General features: G+C 37.6%; 1 protein-coding gene across 3 annotated transcripts; it reads right to left on the bottom strand.

The window, feature by feature from the left end:
- Positions 1-6,709: 6,709 nt before the first annotated feature.
- Positions 6,710-19,177, bottom strand: tmem248 (transmembrane protein 248). Of its 3 annotated transcripts, none has more exons than XM_067491836.1 (7): positions 18,821-19,177; positions 17,317-17,475; positions 15,847-16,135; positions 13,339-13,489; positions 12,133-12,319; positions 11,460-11,641; positions 6,710-9,977 (listed from the first exon to the last, which is right to left on the bottom strand). In XM_067491836.1, the coding sequence occupies exons 1-7, from the start codon at positions 18,839-18,841 to the stop codon at positions 9,920-9,922; spliced, it is 1,047 nt and encodes a 348-aa protein (XP_067347937.1). In that variant the 5' UTR covers positions 18,842-19,177; the 3' UTR covers positions 6,710-9,919. The 3 variants fall into 3 exon arrangements, with proteins under 3 accessions (XP_067347937.1, XP_067347939.1, XP_067347938.1); XM_067491838.1 differs by having other exon boundaries at positions 11,498-11,641; positions 18,821-19,176; XM_067491837.1 differs by having other exon boundaries at positions 12,133-12,316; positions 18,821-19,175.
- Positions 19,178-20,957: the final 1,780 nt, after the last annotated feature.

The raw sequence follows: 20,957 nt of genomic DNA on the forward strand, positions 1-20,957 counted from the left end.
TAGGATGGAAGATCCAGCACTGTGCCAGACACACGCACGTGCAAGTGTGTGCCTATGTGCGCGTGTGTGCGTGCCACTGGTGTGATGATAACCTGGACAATGAGCCATGAAATGATGTGTATTTGTGTTTCACCTCCAGTATGCTTTTGCACTAAAAAACAGTCTTACAGACTTCTTCTCTTCAGGATCTTTTTCATTTGCGTTTTTGTAAATTTAAGGAAGTGATTTCAGTTTATTTCTTACATTTCTGAACACTTCCTATAGATGTCCACTTACAATAAAAAAAAAATAAAACAAATCCAAAGAGAAAAGATGCAAATGCCCACAGCTAAATCTCCCTCAGTGCCTCAAATGATCTAATGCCAATGCGACTTGCTGCCTGTTTTTCACCACCACACCTTGATTTTACCTCTTTTCACTCCCCTTGGATATTAATCAACACACACATTCATTCATTCTTCTGTTCATGCAAACTTGTCAGTTTAAATGCGCAGACTATTTCCACTTCCCCACGTACCAATTTGCACCCTGATGTTATCACACATTTCTTAATTGCTTACCATCTGTTGCAATTTTGTAGGTGGCAGTGAAAGTCTGCGATGCTGTACACTTTCACACTTGTTTAATAAACATGTTTCGACATTTGAGCCATTGTGCATAGTTCAGGCAAAGCTGCGCTACATGAGACTATTATGTAAAATTACACCTGTCCTCTCATTGTACAACTATGTTAATTGATCCACTGATTATTTAATAGAAATTTACACAAATGGAAAAAAATATGTTTAATCACATTAATTACAGGATTTAAAGAATGTTATAAAACATACATTATTCCTTTTGCTGAAGATGCACACAACCACAATTGTAAGCTATTTATTAATATATTGTTTACTCAAATTATGTCAACACCAATTTCTCCCAAGCATACTAAGGCAGCAGGTGCTCTACCTCCTTACACTTCTTATTTAACTCCCAGTTTTCCTGTAGAGGATGTAACCATTGTAACAGATCTGTCATCACTTCTCATTCACAAACAGAACATCTTCAGATGATGCAGCTCCCCCCTGTGTTGTTAGCAAAAAGTTGCAGCTTTGTAAAGTGGAAATTCATAGCACGTACCTGAACTAACAGGTGGTTGTATGTATTTCATAAGATAATTCACTACAAGTTGAAGACCTTGATCCGTTATAGGTTTCCTATTTCCAGCAGTGTGCCAGAGCTCTCCATATTTCTGTCTTAACAGGACATGTCATATAATGGACTCTGGCTGTCTTTAGAAGTGAAGAAGGTAGTATGATACACAGTGACATGTCAGGTCCATTCGATCTGTTTATTTATATCTGAAAAGTCAAGAAATCTCAATAGAATTAATAGACTTCATAAAATTGTTATGATTTAAACAATTTTAAACAATTCATCATTTATACACCCATGTTCACATCCAACAACAAAGCAGTGGAGTTGTTTGTTGTGACTGTCAAAAAAAGTGAGAGTTTGTCGTGTTTTATTATGGGGAAATGTTGCTGATAGGGGCGTCAGCACACTGAGAGCTTCACAGAGATATAGCAGAAATGTTTGTTGTATCACTGATACTAGGCTCATGTCACATCATTTTAAATTGTAATTATGAGCAACCTAGTGGCAAAAATCATTCACTTTACCGTCAGAGGTTTCAGAACTACAGATATGTCAACAATCTGTTTGCACTGTGGCTGCAAATGCACCAGTACTGGCTGCTGCGCCAGAGTAAAGTCTAATATCAACACAAATTGAATCCATTTACTATAGAGCTATAACGTCTATTTGTGTCTAGTTTGAGTAAGTAACAAACTGATTCAGATAATAGCACAACAAAAATAAGTAATTTAGGCTATGTACAATATGTTTTGTGACTACAGGTTGGGACTAACCACCTTGGAATAATGTGTAAACACCAATAGGGATTGTTTTATTTGTTTTTCCTATTTTGCCGACATTGTGTCAACGCTGCATTATTGACAGATTTGTCATGGAGACACAGATCTCATGCAAGGAAATGAATATTGTTGGGGTCCAGAGGCTTCAATATATAACATCTGAAATCTGAATACACCGCCCACAAAATATGCCACCCAGGGCAGATGATTTTCCCTCTGAAGTTGACTTTATTTTTTGAAACAGTCTCTGGAAAATACAAACTGTGTGGTGACCATGTTTTCTGTGGGTAATGAGGCACCAAACAATTTCATTTTGTATATTGATGGCATGTCACAGCCTCATTGGAACTGTAGCATCTGAATGATAGAAAAAATGTCTGTTTACATTTATTAGAAATAATGAGGTGTACATATCCAAATCTATAAAATGTTTCCTATTCAATTCTGTTAAATTTCCTGTGAATGAATGGGTTGAGTTATGCATTTGTATCCATACAACAAAACATTTTCCAATATTCAGTAATTGGAAATCTACAGAATCCTGTAGAGGTTTAGTAATGTAGAGCAGAGAAAGACGTTTTGTACAGAACTACAGCATGTGATTGTTTTCATCAGGTCACCGTGAGGATGTCTCCACTCCAACTGCCAAAATGCACTATAGAAATTTTTTATATAGTACCAGGTAACAGCCCAACAGTCCATTTATTTTGAGACTATTTCACTTGCTGCAGCATTTTAAAAGTGACTTTTAAATCAGGTTGAACATAGAACACTACCTGTCAACTACATAGATCTACTCGGCCCAGAAAAGTACTTTACATCCTGACAGATACAGTGTGGGCCAGAAATCACTGATGCAAAAGACTCTTACCGCTTTAATCATATTCAAACTGTACAGTGTGTGCATGTTTGTTTGTCTCTACCAAGTTAAGCTGCTCCTAATGCACACAACATCTGCAGCTACGCTAAAAAAGAGGGACACCAAAATTACACCGCGTCACCCAATTTGTATTTTCTCTCCCCTCAAGCATTCATTTCAGTGCAAACGATGACAGGATGTACCATGAAATTACCAAATGAGGAAAAAAGCACTTGTGCAAGACAAAATTACCATGTTGACAGTCAGAGATGCCCACAGTGGATGTGCTGAAAAACAAGATGTTTTTTTTTTAATGTGGCAAAGAATATCTGTGTGTACCACAAAAGGAGGTTTTTGGGAAATTTCTGATCACTGACTGTGACAAAGTTCAAACAAAAGGGAGGTGAAAAAGAGCAAATGTTAGAAGTAAAGTTAAGTAAACAGTCGGTATATAGGACAAGAAGAAGAAATAGTCAGTTGAAAAAGTAGACAGGAGACAGTAGGCCTGATGATTTTGATCAAATGCACCTTGTTTTCCCTGACAACAATTTGGTGAATGAGCTGTTGCCATCGTTTTTTCAGTTGTGTCCTTAAGCATGTAGCTGCAGAGAAAGAGAAGTAAATATCCACTGGACCTGACTGTGTTAACGCCAACATCCTCCCGACTGCCTCTGCTAAAAGACTTTCACCTAGCTACTGGCCACTAACAAGCAGCTTTGTACGCAACAGGCTCCTAAATCCGTCTTTGTTTTTGTTGTTATTATTCAGAGCAGCAGCACACATAAAAAAAGGGATCAACAACGTCTGCCAAATTGCATGCCATGTCTGGAGAAATCTGATTAATGGTCGCTTAACAAGCGCTCCAAGGAGGCTCTGCCACTCCCGTCACCCGGGAATTCAGCGTAAGAGTGACCTTTTCAGAAATGCTTGTTCATAATGGCCCATACAGACGCATGAAATTCTGCCATTAATTGTAGCTGCACACAGTTCTGGCACACAAACACAAAATAAAGAAACCTCTCACACATTTCACAAGAATCATGTATTGAAGGTTCAGCACTGAAAAACTATTTGGAGGCCAGACTGCAGTAATCAAAGAAATATGATTAAGATGTTTCTATTGACTCAAAGGAAACATGACAACAGATTTTACATGGAACCAATTGCACCCATGGATTTAATTGGGTGCCAAAATGGTGGAGAGTGGTATTAGGCTTTAACTCTTTGGACAAAACACGAAATGCAACATTTCACCCACTGCCAGTGATAGCTCCATCATCTGTCCCAGCTGTGTATTGGAAATTTAAGAGACAGGTACAGAAGCCCTTCGCAACAGTTGGCTTCTGCCTGATCTATACGACTGTCAGCCCTGCCCTCTGGTGGTGAAACTGAAAGACTTCGCTTCAACGAGCAGATGAAATTTTAGTATTCACACGGTGAAGTTTTCCCTCCACACAATTCTAAATGTACCCGTAATTCCAGTAAAAATTAAATGACGATTGAAACATCTGACATCATCTTTGTTCCATCAATTTAGGCAGATGTTGTTCCTGGTGAGGTGGGTTTTAAAAAGTAACCAAAAGCTTAAAACAACAAATATTCATCTCTGTAAGTATATCAAATGTATTTGTATATTGTGATGTATTGAATAGTGTAATGTGCTATCATGTCTTTAGGAAAATATTGTCCTAGTAGAGTTCTGTGCCTACTGAGTAAACACAGGTGTTATTAGCAACACTGAGTTCAATTTAGGTTTCAGTCAGCAGTATGAGTGAGCCGGCAGTGGAAAATCACATGGTGGTATTAAAGTTGTGGCTGACTAGTGTGTTTCCTCCAATAAGCACTTGGAAGACTGATTATCCTAATCAGTGTGTGTGTGTGTGTGTGTGTGTGCGTGTGTGCAAAAGTGATGAATTACTGCTGACCTGTTCACTGAGAGTAACAGGTTGCCTGTCCAAAGCTTTCACAGGTGGAGACTGGAGCTTCACAGGTTAGTATAAGCAGTGCTCCCTCTCTTCCATCTACCCGCTCTGTTTATATCAAATTTCATCAGACTAAGATTTTGAATATTTCAATGTCATAGAATTAATGCGGGTCATGAATGCGGATTAGCTGCACTTCATCACCTTCCTCACTATTATCTCAGCCACGGGGCACAGGGAAGACATTAACGATATTACCTAAAGTAGTTAAGGCTCTGTTGGAAGATTTTATTTGTAATAAGCTGAAAACAAAAAAAAAAAACGACATTGTATCACCTCTTAAAAGTGTTAGGGCTAACATTTGCAAAAATTGCATATTTTCACATCTAGCAGAGACAAAGCAGCATTACCTTTCATTTTTGGAATTTGCAATTTATTAATACTAGCTGTTTAGCTGCTGATAAGAACCAAAGTGTGGACTTGGAAACCAAAGCAATGAGCTGAAAGAGTCTCAAAGGCTGCATGGAGCTGAGGGTATTAAGTTTCTGTAGGTCTACAGCTGCGAATGGACCATTTATATTATATATTCTTTTCTACATCCATTTCTAATTTAAGAACATAATTAGTGCAGATTTAATGTGATTATTCTACAAACCAAAAAGAGGGCTTATTAAATTATTTGCTATTGTGTTTGTGCACATTCAACACACGCCAATTTGCCTTTACTTACAGGCCTGTACTAGCCTGTTGTGGCCTGTACCATCTTTGAAACTGTACCAGCTCAAATTATTAGCAGTTTAAAGACAGCACAGCAACACTGATAACATATTTGGCTCCTACAAGTCTTTGGCTTAACGGCTTTTCCCCTTATCTTTGTGCAAGTTATGTGAATCACTGCCTGCTGGCTTGATGTTTGATACATTTTTAAAAGTAACAAAAAATGGTTCACAGAGCAGCCTTGGTCTGGCATAAAGGTCCTAATGTCCTCCCTCGCTGCCTCCAGGTCCTCTTTACCTCCTCCCACATAGCTACAAGCTGTATTGTCACATATCATGCTCTGAAATTACACCCAATTGCACACCATCATATGAATAAATCAGTCAGATGGGATAATCTTTAGCTACTCTTGCCTGCACAGGTGTTTTAGTGGATTCTACTTGATGTTGCAAATGACTCCTCTCTTGGTTTTTATAAAAGCTAAATAGCGTGTGTAGCGTTTGATCTTCTGCCTGCTTGGCTCTTTCTTAAAGAATAATTCTGGTGTTTTTAGTTTGCTTGTGTCTGAAGTTTCTTTTATGGCATTTACATGACCACTGTGATGATAATTGCCTGTAGTTCACCTCCAGTTCTGATTGAAACATTCTGGGAGAGACCCTCACCCTAGTCACTCTTTCAGGGCCTGCCACAGAGGCAGATGGATTCGCGTGGGGGTTTTGGGTCCCCAGGTCTGTTTTGACCTTTCTTCATCAAGGTCTGCAGTGGTTAGGCCTGCTTGGTAATTTTGCCCTGCTTCCATATTTGCCCTTTGAGTCACACTGATAGTTTGTGTGAGGAACATTTAACATTTCTTCCAACTACACAATGTGATTGAAACTCAAATCCTGATGTAAAAACTACTGGCTTGAGAATTGCTTTCGAGATCCGGAGTTTCAACGCTTTTAACTTAATAGTATCAAACCATAAATGATAAATCCATTACAAGCATCCTCTATAGTTTGATCTTCCTGTTGTCCAAAACATGTAGACTAAAATACACATTGGTGAGCCAGTGTTGGTGTGTGATACAGTATCACTATTTATTTGTGTCTGAATAAAATTAGCAAAAACATGTGATTTATCTCATCGCTTCCCAGTTTCAGTACAAAATATTTGCACAGTATTTGACTTCCAGTGCCAGCAAATTACTTTATTTCCACTGGCACAGCATAAATCTCTGTGTAGAGAAAAACACAAAAACAAAGATAAGAACTATGGCAATGGATAGAAGGAAGGTCAGGAACAAACTGAGATTGAACTTTAGAGACAGTTTATTTAACTTTGTATTCATTTACAGCAGTTCCACGGGAGAGGAAAAGGGTTTGAATAACATCCTAGTCACATTAAACCTATGGTTCTATCTACTGTATGTACAGGGAAGAGGATGCAGCTGGATAGTGCAGAAGGCACAGAGTTGGCTTAATTTGCCTGTAAGCGCTGCTAATAAAGGATAACAAGGTGAAATGGCAACCTCATATTGAAGAATGTGTTTTGCTTGACGTAAACCCAAAAACAAAGGGGTGGACGTTGCAACTAAGGAGAATGTGGCTCCACTGTTTTTACTTCAGTCCTTAAGAATACAGTGGAGTAGATTCATACTAAGACAGCAAGCACCTTCTCCTCAAAGATCCATTTCACCTTACAATCATGGTCATTTGAGCTTCTTGTAGTTTGGAAACGATGACACGAGTTCTGGGTTTGGATTTGAGTCTGAAAAGCCAATACAATATGTGATAAGTGAAACATCTAGATAATGTTAAGGCATTTTGCAATCAGAGATGCAATTCTAACCAAAAATGATAACAGTATATTAAACAATGAGGGATAAGACACAAGTAAACATCAATTATGACAATATGGTAATTATATGACATGCTCCAATCACAACTTGTATTTCGCCAAACCATGCCTGTTTCCCACCCAAAATCTCCAAACGTCCAGTAAGAGCTGCCAGATCTTCCAAAAACTGCATCAGTCCACAACGATCACAGCAGAGACGGTGATAGTAAAAGCAATAGATTCATGCTCTACTATCATTCACGCCTGAATTAGGAAGACTTGTCCTAGCATCACTCAATGTGGTGAAAAAAAAAAAAAAGATATCACAACAATTAGGACCAAAACGCAACACCTTTCACTCACCCGTCAACACACACACACAAAAAATTAACAATAAATGTACAAAGTGTGTGTGATACTACAATGTGACAAGATTCATGTCTGCCACAAGAAAAAAAACCTTATATCAATACCACTCAAACACAATTCAAGTATTGCCTTTCAAACTGACAACAAAACAAAAAGGGTTTTCTACAAAAATCAATTGGAATTCTTGCATCAGATTAGATTATGCTTCTTATTAAAAAAATAAGTACATTCAACAGGTGCATCAAGAATTGGAACAGAAATATGACAGAGGTAAGTAAAATCTATCAATAATTGCCTTTTTAAAAAGTCAAAAGAAATTACAGGCAGACTTTGATTATTTTCTAATATTCCTTTAAGACTGTAAAGGTAAACTAAGCAAGTCTTCTTAGGAAATGAAGGATTTTACACAAGTTAAGACAAATGTGATAAATCTGACATTTGTTTCAAGACAACGGCTTACGACACTTTACTTAAGTTATTTAGAGTGCTGTTTTTTTTTTCCTAGCTTAAAAATATAATCTGCACTGCAATAGACATAAAATTGATGATTGTCAAAGTCAGCCATGCTTGTAAAATATGAATTAGATAACCACTGTAAGAGCCAAAATTTCAACCTTAAAGCTACAGTTAAGACACAACCCAATTGTGTCTCATTTTGTACATGGATGTCAAAGAAGGTGAGCTTGTTTAATTTCTGCGCCTAGTCAAGTCAATATAGGCTTCAAAGTCCCAATATGCATAGAAGTATCCAGATGTTCGGTCTCTTAACACAACATTTCAGAGTCTTCAGTCAGAGACAGTCTAAAGCCGCCATTTATCTAAACATTTCTCAAACTCAATCACACACGCACAGATCAAGTGAATTTCTGTACATTTTGTTGTACCACAAATAAATTTGTATTGTTTAATCATTACAATGTATTTCAACATTTAAAGTGATCTTAAACAAATATCTTCATGGGACCGAAAGGGTAGTAAAAGAAAAATCACACAAAATGTGCAAGAAGTCAAAGGTGCTGCAACTATGCAAACACTTGAATATGTGCAACTCATTGATCTGCTTAAAATAAATGCACAAGCAATTTCAAAGCACTGTAAAATCTGATATTTACATTAACAGGACAAAGATCACACATTTAATTTCAAACCACAGGCTCATCTCAAAGTAATACAACAACACAGAAGGATGACAGTGGAAGAGGGAACAGGCAACAAAATGTTGGAAAGATAAAAATCATCTCCCTGCTTAATCTAAGCAAGCAAGTCAGTCATTTTATAGTGTAGGTAAGGCAAGATGTTTAGCTTCATAAAAGAGGAGGCAGGTGAAAGACAAAGAAGCAGAGAGGGGGAAAAAAGCAAAAAAACCCTTTTATAAATGTGATAAATGGTTTAAACTCACAGGATAAGCCGAAAGGACAAACAAAACTAAAAAATAAAAAAATAGTTTAAACACAAGGAAGAGGAATTTCTGCATCTTAACTGCTAAGGAATTTAATGAAAAGTATTAAGAACAGAAACCGAAATTACAGGAATATTGATTCTATCCTGATATTAATGTGCACAGCACAATAATCAACACTTAACTAGGTTTACTGACACTGCAGACTTAAGGAAAAAGAACATTATTTAATCTGGGTTTGTTTTTGTTTTTTTACTCAATTTTCAATCATATTTCAAATGTGCAAAGGTTACTGTTAAAGGAACTTTAAGGAAAATCCAAACTTTGATTCGACTATTAAATTATTTGGAGCAGAAAAGTGCTACATTCTTTCTCTTCCCTGTTATAATGTAAATGTTCTTATAACTGTACCCCACCCATCTTAAGCCCGGTATTCGAGCATATTTAGTTCACTTAAACATCTCTCATAGCGACTAAACAACATGCTCTCTTTCATCATGGGTGAAAAAACAAAAGTTCATATGTAATCTGTTAGAAATGTCAACCCATTTCTGCTTTTTGAAAATATATGTTATTTTTTGCTGTCTTGCCTAATGAAATGAGAGTGACTACTAGTACAGTAGCTATGTCAATCTTTGATCTGGTCTTATGCTTTGTTTTTGTACTGCATCTTCTGACATGGCACAAGGGGGCTCAGGCAAAATAACAAAAAAAAAGGTTTTGCACAGAATATCCGACTTCTTACAAATATTTACAACATAGATACAGGCACTTGTTTATCTTTGGTTGGAGAAACCCAACATTGCAAGAGTAACGCATTCAGAGAGATTTTGTGTCCCTTATTGTAATTCCAGATTCTTAATTAGGCAACTTGTATTTTTTTTTAACTTCTTCTCTTCCTTCGAGTTTGTCCATGTTACAGATACGTTCTGACAGATCTTTCTGATGCCGTTTTAACCCTCTGACAATGCCACCTGCAACAGAAAAAAGTGATTTAGCGCAGCTTCCTCATGACACAGATTACTGCAGATTACTACACCTTACAAAACACTTGTACTGTGCATCACCACAAAAACTGTTAACATAGACAGAAGCAATACAATGGCATGAAGGCAAGATATAAGAAAAAAAAAAACAAGTTTAATAAGATTTCTGACTATTATAACCACTGTGAGGTACAGAATTGCAATTTGCCAAAGTGTCAAATAATGATGCTAAATTGCACAGAATTTAAGATTGGCTCCACCCCCTACTGCTTTAATCTAAACACTGTATACTTTGCTGTGTGGTTACAAAAGCTGCTTACAAAACTATTTGTTTGGACTGATTAGGTCAAAAGTTGGATGCTGATTTAAAAAATAAAATAAAAGAAAAAAGCTTTCTGAAATTTTTAATCCCTAACCTCTGAGTCTGAGCTGGCTCCTTCTGCAGTGGCTGTGATAATGTGATGCATGTAGTGTTGTACTACAATGAACAATAAGACCAAAGAGCACAATCCTCCTTTACCCATGGAAAAAGATGGGACCAGGCATAAAGCAATACCTTCAGGAGCACATAACAATGTCCTCAAAGACTTTTTTTTTTTTTAAACCATCAATACATTTCCATATAGTCTCTAATCTCTACACAATCAATCCATTGCCTTTAACCACCTATCCTGTACATCATGGTAACAGCAGGTGGAGCCTACCCTAGCTTTTATTGGGCAACAGGTGAGGTAAACCCTGGACAGCCACTTTAAAACAAAGTCTAACTAAGGTCAGACATATAATGCAACTAACCCAAAGTGCCTAGAAGAAGTCTAAATAAGGCACTTTCCCTCAGCGATTTTCTAAAGTCAGAGTTCCTGTTGTAGATCAGCTGTCTCTCCCCTCTTTTTTTTCCTTTCTTGCCCCCTGCACTGCCACACTGCAGTGACATGCACACACACAAAAAAGAAAAGTCAGAAAGCAGCGTTTTCTGTCACTGTATAGTTCAAATCTGTGCACCTGGCTTCCAAAATAAATCCAAGGTGGAGGAGAAATCAGGTTACTTTTCTGCTGCATGCAAGCAGAGATTTCCAGTAACCAGGTTTCTTAAATGCATGTAAACACCATTTCCCAATCACCAGAGAAAGCTGATTTCTGGGTACTCCGGTTACTTAGGTGCATGTAAACACAGTCACAGCAACAAATACAATTTACGATAACCTTCACACCTATTGGCAATTTAGAGTCACTAATCAACCTAACATGTATGTATTCACGCAAGCGCGAGGAGAACATGCAAACTCTACATAGAAAGGGTACAGCCAGGAGGTAGATATAAACCAGGGACCTTCTAGCTGTGAGCAGCAGCACCACCCAGTGCACCACTGTGCTTCCCAGGACGTCACATATAATGCCAAATATATTTTATGTGTGATTAGATTGTGTCTTTGACCAATCAAAGGTCAGTTGATTTTTGGCTTAAACTACCTGTTCACGTCATATAGCACTGCTGGTGTCGGTTGTACCTTCTCAGGGCAGAAGTCAAGGTTGGTTTGTCGTACTTTGCCAGGTCGACCCTTGATTACTGCATAGCAGAACATAGTGATGACCATGACAAACAGGAAGTAGCTAGTGTGCATCAGATGCAAGTTGATGAGGGAACGGTCATCCTGGTGAGAAATGTTAAAATAAAAGCCTTGTCAAAATTAAATGAACATTATTCCAACTCTCTTGTTTTGTTTGGATTCCATTGTTTATCTATTACACGTTGATTTATATGTTAGGTGCCCAAAAAAAAAATTAATGCTTTACTATGTTTGTTTCTTTTCTATATGTTTCTATAAAAAAACATTTTTGGTAGGCTCTCTTTAAGTAACTGTGATATAACATGAACAGATATTAACATGATCTGTGTCTTCACATAGATGAATATAATTAATTTAATAATTATTAATATTAACATATAATTAACAGTAAATTGAGCAAACTTGTTATTTCAAAAGTGCGTATTAAACTAGTAGCCCTTCACATTAATCGGTACCAAAGAAGTAGCTCTCAGTTTTTGTGTATTTTGCAGTAATACCCTACTTTGAATTTCAAGGCAAAAAAATAAAATAAAAAAAAAAAAAAAACTGTGTGAAAAAAGGAAGATGTAACTCACATCTGGAACGATGACCGTAAGCTTCGGGTTGAGTGCGTGGTAAACCTTGCCAATTGCTCCTTTGTAACACCAGAAGGGGTTGTAGTCCTGACTGTACTTGGTGTCTGAGTCACGGACCGTGGTGAACACCTTGTACCAGGATGTGGCATTGGTGTATGTCTCTGGCATGCAGTGGGGTGGCTGCCTGCTAACAAAAACAAAGATAGGAATTGGCAGGTGTTGTAGAGGTGCTTACATTCTGTTGGTAATGAAAGTACTAGTAGTAAACTATATTCATTTATGCAATTCTCTTCATTTATTCATGCGATTGTTTGTGTTGTTATTGGAGTGTTTAAAGGTTTCATAGATGCAAAAATTACCTGCAATGGACTATGTTTAACAATAAAATGAAAAACTATATACTGATGATAATTCTAGATAATTGTTTATACACGTTAGTTTCCACATTATGCTGTTAACATTTAGGCCTCCAGATGTCTAAAAAGAGCACAAGCAGTGTCTAAGACAGCTAATGCCCTATAGTACTTTACACTGAAACGGGGAAACGACTGTGTGGCATTCTGAGAGGTGGTTGACTCTAAAAGCAATGACAAACTGCCAATAACAAAGTCACATCTGACAAAGCTATATGGCACTGCTGACAGATCTCTGTTTCCATTTTGGCTGCAGTGATAATATACATTTACAGAATGAGGAGATAAGTTACTGCTCATCTGTGAAGGGTGTTAGAGGTCTTGGTGATTTGCAGTATTCACAAAATCACTTTAGAATCAACAGCTACAAAGATGACTTAAGTTAATGTTGATGTTTAATTGGTAAATGTCAATGACTGCTAACCTTGTTTGGTTAGCAGTTTAACTATAGCCTTGTTTGGAGCTCAATACAGAATAGGAGATGATCCAACTAAGATACTTCGCTGGCTGCCAACAGAGCAAGAGGGCTTTACAATCTGTAATGTTACATTCTGCTAGTGCAATACTTAAAATATGCTTTGCTTTTTTATGCATTTTCACACTCATTCTCAGAGACCATAACACCAACTATTGTAACTCCTTAAATTATAAGGATGCATTAATAGTCATATCCTAACGAGATCAAAAAAAGACCATAATAACAGTGGCATATTGCATTTAATTTCAGATTCCCCCAGCTCTAGGGAGAGATATAAAGTGCTTTTCCATGAAACAGGGAGGCAGTCCAACTCACACTGTGACTGGGAAGATATTGCTGGCCGCTGTGATGGTCATGCAAGTGCTGAACACCACCTGCTCACAGTGGCCATGCAGCACACAGTCGTCTGAGTTCCAGGATACGGGCAGGGTGAAAGTGATGTTTATTTCTTCATGGGCCTCCCGGCCTACACGTAAAAACATGTTAAAATACAAAGACAGCAAAACAGATCCTTAAAAAAAAACAAAAAAAAAAAAAACACCTCACTCATGGACTTGCAAATTCTCGAATTTTCCAGTCACACAAAATGACCACAATTAATATTTCTCAAACTTGATAAGTTGACATAGTTATAACTCCTTGTTAGCTTACAGACCTAGAAAGAGGTGCCTCCTAAAATATGAGGAATTTATTAGAGCCCATAACAGTCTAAACAGCACGAGTACAACTCCGACTGGCAAGAAACCAGGGAGAGCCACAGCAAGCTATGTCACACCAAGCTACTCCTCTAATCATGAATGACATACTGATTTTGTAGGCTTATTCACTATTTATTAAACTGCAAAGGGGATTAGAAGATTATCATTCAAACTGAGTGGACTCCTGGGTGCGACTGGGGATAGATGGTTACATCCAGCAAACCATGAACAATGAGTCTCAGAGCAACAATAACTGCAGTTCTCATTAGCAAAGTTGAACATAAAATAATTTCTAAATTAAGTTCAATTCTCACAAACAAAGGGGAGATAAAATATAACCTTTTGTACAGTCTATGCTTGGGTACTACACAATGCTGATAAGTTTCTTGTTCAAGGACATTTCAACATGTGGACTGAACCATAGACTACGTAGCTGGCGGACCTGCTCCACTGCCACTCACATCTGAACAGCAATTAATTTCGCAAGTCTCCAACCAGCAAAGTTACTTCCTAGGAACACGCTACTCCACTGTCTCAGAGCAGTTTAGACAGGACAATTTGCACAGCGCAATACAAAATTTGCATAGCTCCATCCTGAGTTTTCTCATCCACCTTAACATCTTCAAAGACAATGGTATATGCTGTCAACAAAAAGCTGAAGTGAAAGATCTTGAATCCAGAGAATGTATTTTGGAAAGTGTTTTTCCAATGATTGGTATATAAAATGTGATACAATCAGAAACAACAAGTTATCTATCAGACTAGGAGTCAAAGTACTCTCTGAAACAGTGGAGGTATTTCATCCTTAAAGGCTGAAGGCTGAAACCACATAGTGTGTAGGGCTGTTAAAAAGCCAAACTGTCTGACTTTACCTGAAGAATATAATCTAAACTGAACATAGAGAAGCAAAATTTTGATTTTGTTCAGCCACTAGGTAACAGAATAACTATGGATGTCAAGTTCTTTTTAATGAATGTTGCTCCGTTCATACAAACACTGCCTACCACCACATTTGTTTTGGCAGAAAACCACCTGAGAATTCCCGTTATAAAAGAATTTGGTTTGTCTAACTCAGAACTTCCAGTCATCATGAGGACACACCTGCAGCTGTGTGCCTCTTCCAGACTGTAAGAGATGAGAAATGTGACAGTCTGATGGCAGCAACAATGCTTATGTGTAATCTGTCCATTCTTTTAAGAGTCTTAGTTAGTCTTCAGGTGTGTTCCCACTGCTATTTGGACCAACAGTGTCTGCCAGTGTCTCTTATTAGCTTAACTGTGCAGTAAAGTGATGGATTTACTGTCAAGCGAGTTATACTAGAAACGCAACAGTTTAGTACCTGTATAGGGGAAAAAAAAGTTGTATCAGGGCATCCCTTGGAATAATTTTCACTTCACTTTAACTTTACTGTATGAAAACGCAAAGTCTGAAACTTACAGGAACACTAGCCAGCCTAATGTTACACAAAGCCTCCACTGTTTGCTTACTACATTTAAGTCACCTGTTTTAGGTCATCAGAGGCTGATGTAAGTTAAAACCAATCAAAAGGACAAACTCCTACGCTGAAAAAGAATAACCTACCTACAGTAGCCCTCCAACAGTCTAAGTCAGTAATATACACTTTATACTGTATGCATTTCTCACCTTACATATAACCTTTTCACTTATTATTTGGGATGAGAATATTTTAAACTATTTTTATCAACAATTTATTGTTAATGACTGTTAATTTCCTGATGTAAAAGATAAAAATAAGGGTCTTCCTGTTTTCACTGTGGACTGCAACATAACAGTTTTATGGTGGTTGTTCGGTTTAGTAAGAGCAAAAGGCCAACAAAACTTAGATGCACAGGTAAGACAGGCCAGGAGGTCAGTTTCAGATGACCAACTGCTAAATCTCTGCTGTCAATTTTCAGGACAAGCTGGCGAGCAATTATTCTATCACATTTTTTATTTAATGTGCAGCATTATTGTGTTTAATAATTTGGATTTTGTCTGGACAATTGTTAAATAATTATCCACTGGAGGCTCCAAAAATGTAAATTGTGCCTGACATCCTTTTAAATACCAACACACTTTACTATAGAGCCATTTAACCCTAGCAATGAGGACAAAGCGAACCTACCAGATAGGCCAACTTGCTGCCCCAACACTGTGGCATAGAGGTGGGTGATATTACGGGAGTACCCTCCAAAAGGCCGCTGTGGGTCCAGTGTGAGGGTAATGGGGACTGAGATGTTGATTGGACCCGATTCCTCTAGCAGGAGGGGAGCTTGGGTGCTAGAACGAGCCTGGCCACTGGTCACCACCAGGCTCTCGGGTGTGGTTGACTCGTTCAAGCCGTGCTTTATTGTTTCATTCTCTGATACACAAAAGTCCAGCTCATTGAAACGCAGGAGAAAGGTGTTCCAGTCCTAAGAGAGTATGGATGTTTTATTTCAGTACAATCTGTTGTGATTAACCAAATATCTTTTACTTGACATGCAGAGGGCTGAGTCATATGACCAGAGAAAGGCAGCCAATCTAGCAATAGCACTAAAGCATGCAAATTAGTAAACTATTTTCACTTATGTTTATTGCAGTAAAAAGATTATACATAAAAATCATATACTGGTTAACTCAGTATCAAGTCTTTGAAGAAGTAATTAAAAAATTATTATTGATGAAATGTATGCATGTCTTGAATATCTGGTATCCGAGTCTGATCTGGTATTTACTATAATTTACCTGCAGTAATGGTGATTAAATTAGGTCTAAGTGTGTATTCCCTCCTTTACAAGCGTGCTAGGGTATGGTTAAGTCCAGGTTAAGCTGGACAAGGGGAAACACACCTGATGGAACCACCTTTGACACAGCACCAGCACTCCATACACAGTGGAGTATACGACTCCATAAACAATCTTTAGCTATGTGCAGATAGAAGCTACAGTGAGCACCTACAGATAAATTACTAATGGAACTTGACAATCTTGAAATCCTCAATACCAAATTTAGAACGAGAAAGATTTGGGTTTTTTAATGCCAAGCACTGCCACTAAAGTCAAGTGTTTGGCTCAATATTTTAACAACCGCAATTAGTTGAGCCGGGCTACCAAACAACCACTGACTTCCACCTAAGGCTGCCTTTATTGATCATGGGACCAACCCCTTGCATATCATAAAGGACCCTCAGAAAAATCCCAAACTCTCCTGTTCAAATTTATGAGAAATGGTTCTTTGTGTGAACTGGACAGTCACTATATTCACACTTGTATATACATGGATTCGATAATTTGACTTTCGTTTCTCCAGTTTTAGTCTTTACCGTCATGTGTACTTTAGAGCCAGATGGAAACGGGGGCCACATGTGAGGCAAGCTTCTTTGAGCAATGTAGACTGAACTAGGTGAGAATAGATTAAACTGAACAGGTCCGAGCATTAATGTAACATGGCTCAAAATAATGAGCAAATGACTTCTTGAGGCATAATGCAGACCACAAAGGTCATGATGTGACATTTAGAATGAGCAGTGACCACGATGCTGGTATTTGAGAGATACTTAAGCAGCAGACCACATAATTTTACCTCTTTATGAAACTGCAAAAATGAGCCTCACCTCTGTTAACTCTGGAGACTTGATCTCCTTAATCTTGAAGAAATAACCAATGGTCAGGAAGGCAATGGCCACTGCACTGACGCTGATCATAAAAATGACCAGAGGTGGACGATTGTTAATGTAGCTTCTCAAATTCTCTATAGGATTTAGGAGGTACACCTGCATGAGGACAAACACACAATATTTATAAAATAATAACAGAAATGGTAAATAATAGGACATATACAGATAATAATTTAAAGTGTATGTGTATTCAAACTAGTTAAAGTCAGATCTTTCTGGATGAAACACATGAATGTCAGACGTTCGGGAAATGGTGGTTTAGATCAATCTAAAACAAATTATGCAAAAATTAATGGTTAGGCAAGCCAGGATCAGATGACTGCTTGTGGATTTTCAATGGTTGTGACTATACGCCAACAGAGTTTGACAAAGAAAACTTGGGTGTTGCTTTTTGATTTACATTTTGTCTGATTCAGGTTGTTTAGATGTGCCTCATGATTTAGCATGTGATGTGTAGTCACTGGGTAAATTTAATCCCAACAATATGAATATAACAGGTTTACATTAGGGTTTTGTCTTTAGCAGTGCTATTTGCCTAATATGTTAATGGAACTTCTGATTCTTGCCGTTACATTTTAGTTTCTGATTTTTAAAAACAATACGTGATGGAATGCCTGCTTACACTAATACTGTCACAATATTAGAGTTTATTATGACTAATATTTTACACACATATAATCCAATGTATGCGAACGGACAACAGTTAAAGGGATAAGGGTCCATTACAGGCAGAAAATAGGACTGTGCGCATTGAAACGTTCCAGGTACTTTACTTGTTTAACCAACAAAAATTATTGTAATAATAACTGAAACAATCTTTACCATCTGTTCACCCCCTTTGTTAGGTTAAAGTTTTAAAGGGTTTTTGCTACAGCATAGAAGTAGGAACAATGTATGCAAATAGCTTATTGCTGAATGTTCAACAACATGAACAGACGTGTCCTCTCCTCGTCGAGATTGATTCAATAGCTTAATGGACTGTATAACTACCTGCCGGTACATGACTATGTCCATATTCTTCAAACCAATTATTTTCTTCAAGTCATATACTTTATCGTTAAATATAGCAGCAGGCCAGACTAGTTGTTGAGTTGTAATGTTACTTGTGGATTTATCCTTCTCCACAAAACGAGGTTAAGCAGGAATTTAGAATGTATTGGAGAAGCAACAATTAATTTAAACATTAGCTATTTAATCCAAGTTCTACAGATAATGGGAATTTGGTATTAATAAAATAAATAATAAAATAAACGCTGCCAGCCAGTTGACAGAAGCAGTCAACCTTGTAGCGCGATAAGCTAGCTAACATTCGACGTTATCTGGCCCTTTGACAGTTCCAATATATATGACAACAACGTGGCAAACTAGCCCAACGCGTATTAAACTGTAAAACTAGAACAACGGAGTAAATGTGATGAAACAAGACAAAAGCAGTTTTTACCATTTTTTTCCTTCTGTGCATACGACAGACGCTAGCTGGGTGGTTTGTGGCGGGGCCACAATAACACGAGCAGTGTTGCTAGCAAGCTAGCCTCGCTGCGAAGCTAGCCTTCACTGCTAGCCTGCTTACTTTCCCCGAAGCTAGTTCCTCGTGATTACGCCGCTGAAAAGCAAAAGTCGGTGTTCAGTGGAAACTGCTATTCTTTCATTTTCAAGAACACCACTTATACTTATTCCCATTCTCCGTTCTATAATTCACGTCAGGTTTGAAGAGAAATGTCCCTTGTGTACAGTTCGGATAACGTCAATAATGTTTGTAGGTCCTCCCAGTCGACAGGTCCTCTGCGTAGCCGCACTGCGTAAGCAAGCATTCTTCTTCTTTAGTTTGAGAAGCCGGTCAGCAGCCAGGGTTCTAGGACCATTACTACACCCTTCTGGTCCAGATTGAGCATATACCGGAGATTACGCTATAAAGTTGCCTCAATCAAGTACAAGTGCGAGTACTGTGTTTAAAAAGCATTTCACTACAAGTGCATGCGCCACTTATTTATACAAGTCGAAGTACAGCTCCAAATTTTACAATAAATACAAGGTACCCGCTAAGAAACTGATGTCTTTGGGAATCAGTCAGAGTCGCTAAACAAATCTATTTTGAACACTATTGACTCATGATGCAAGGTGCAAGTCTAGTTCAGATTTGTGCTACATATGCCTGGTCAATACTATGTCTGCAGAAATTTAAATCACAGAACTAAACCTCATGTTAACTGAAAACACAATATTCTACCGAACTGAATTTCAAAGAGAAAGAAATTACAATATCAAGAGAAAGTTACTTTGTTGTCTGCAATCATAGCTCAGATGACGGTGGTATATGATAGACATCTAGAGACAACAACTCTTATTTAATTGCCTTTTTAGAAAAAAAAGTCGTATATGGAAATACACAACTCATAACACTCAAGTTGGAGCCTGTTGCATTCCAATAAAAGTGCAGCCTTTCAGGGGTGACACAATTCACTTGGTTGGCAACTCAAAAAACAGTGAAAAAAGAATAATACAAGAAGGTCTGAATAAACCAGCAGTACAAAAACTAAATATATAAAACAATTTTATTATTATATATAATATAGAAACCGGACAGGCAATGTGAACATCTGTGAACTATTAAGTTTCTTCTTCTATTTTTCAGTTTTCTTTCCATTATGCCTCCCGACATTATCCAATCAGCTTGTTCAATGCATATCCCCGCACAACATGTAAGGAAGGTTTGCACGTCAGGGCCTCTGCAGGCCTTTGCGACCTACGGTTACCCATAATTCCCTCCTTGGGTAGGTCCATATCGACGTTTATGTGTATCAACGACAAAGTATAATTCTTAACAGTTAGCCACCTCTGGCAGTCATAGTAATAACGTCACAAGCAAAGGAGGAAGTTTGGTTTGAAGAATGGGTCAGAAAACATGCTTTTCCAGGATGAGAATACAGTTTTTCTATAGCATTAACCACCTGTTTATTATTTAAACTGTGAGGATAAGTTCACAATTTTAAGGAATCAGGCCTGCTTCTCTGATACCATTTGTACTAATAATGGCTTAATTGATCTGCGATTTTATCTATGCCACCACAAACAGATATAGGTTTGTAAATGTTGAGAGAGCAGGGACGCCAATATGTTTTTCTCTCTCTCTTTTTGCATCACATAAAATACAATTTATAACAAATTTAAAATTTTATACAAATTGACTTTAATGTGGTTCTGAAGTACCACATTAAAGTTAATTTGTATTATAAAATATTATTTGTGGAACAGGAACAAGAACATCTGATAAAACTACTTTACTGTATTTTTACAAATTTTGAGAATAATCCAGTAATAAGTCCTCACTTCATAAAAGTTAAAATCTTAAATTTATTTACTGTGTCTTACTGGGATTGTTCAATATAGTTCAATTAAACATTTTACAATTGAGCCTGAAAGATGCCCAGAGGACAGTAGCGTGTCTTCTGACTCTGTCCCAGTATCACCCATTTCAGATATTTTATGTCCTCTCCTCACATCACACCCTATCCTGTTTGTCCCCTGTTTTGGACAAATTCGCCATTTGTTTGCTGTCAGTGCTCTGATCCAATCCTGGG

Source organism: Channa argus, chromosome 22, assembly GCF_033026475.1.
Source record: "Channa argus isolate prfri chromosome 22, Channa argus male v1.0, whole genome shotgun sequence".
NCBI lineage: Eukaryota > Metazoa > Chordata > Actinopteri > Anabantiformes > Channidae > Channa > Channa argus.

Bases quoted from the DNA above. Each gene is read 5' to 3' on its own strand.
- tmem248 (XM_067491836.1), bottom strand. From the start codon at position 18,841: ATGCACAGAAGGAAAAAAATG. The intron at 16,136-17,316 runs GTGAGGCTCATT...ATACTCTCTTAG, and splicing joins AGTCTCCAGAGTTAACAGAG to GACTGGAACACCTTTCTCCT. The intron at 9,978-11,459 runs GTAGTTTAAGCC...TTTCTGTTGCAG, and splicing joins GTGCTATATGACGTGAACAG to GTGGCATTGTCAGAGGGTTA.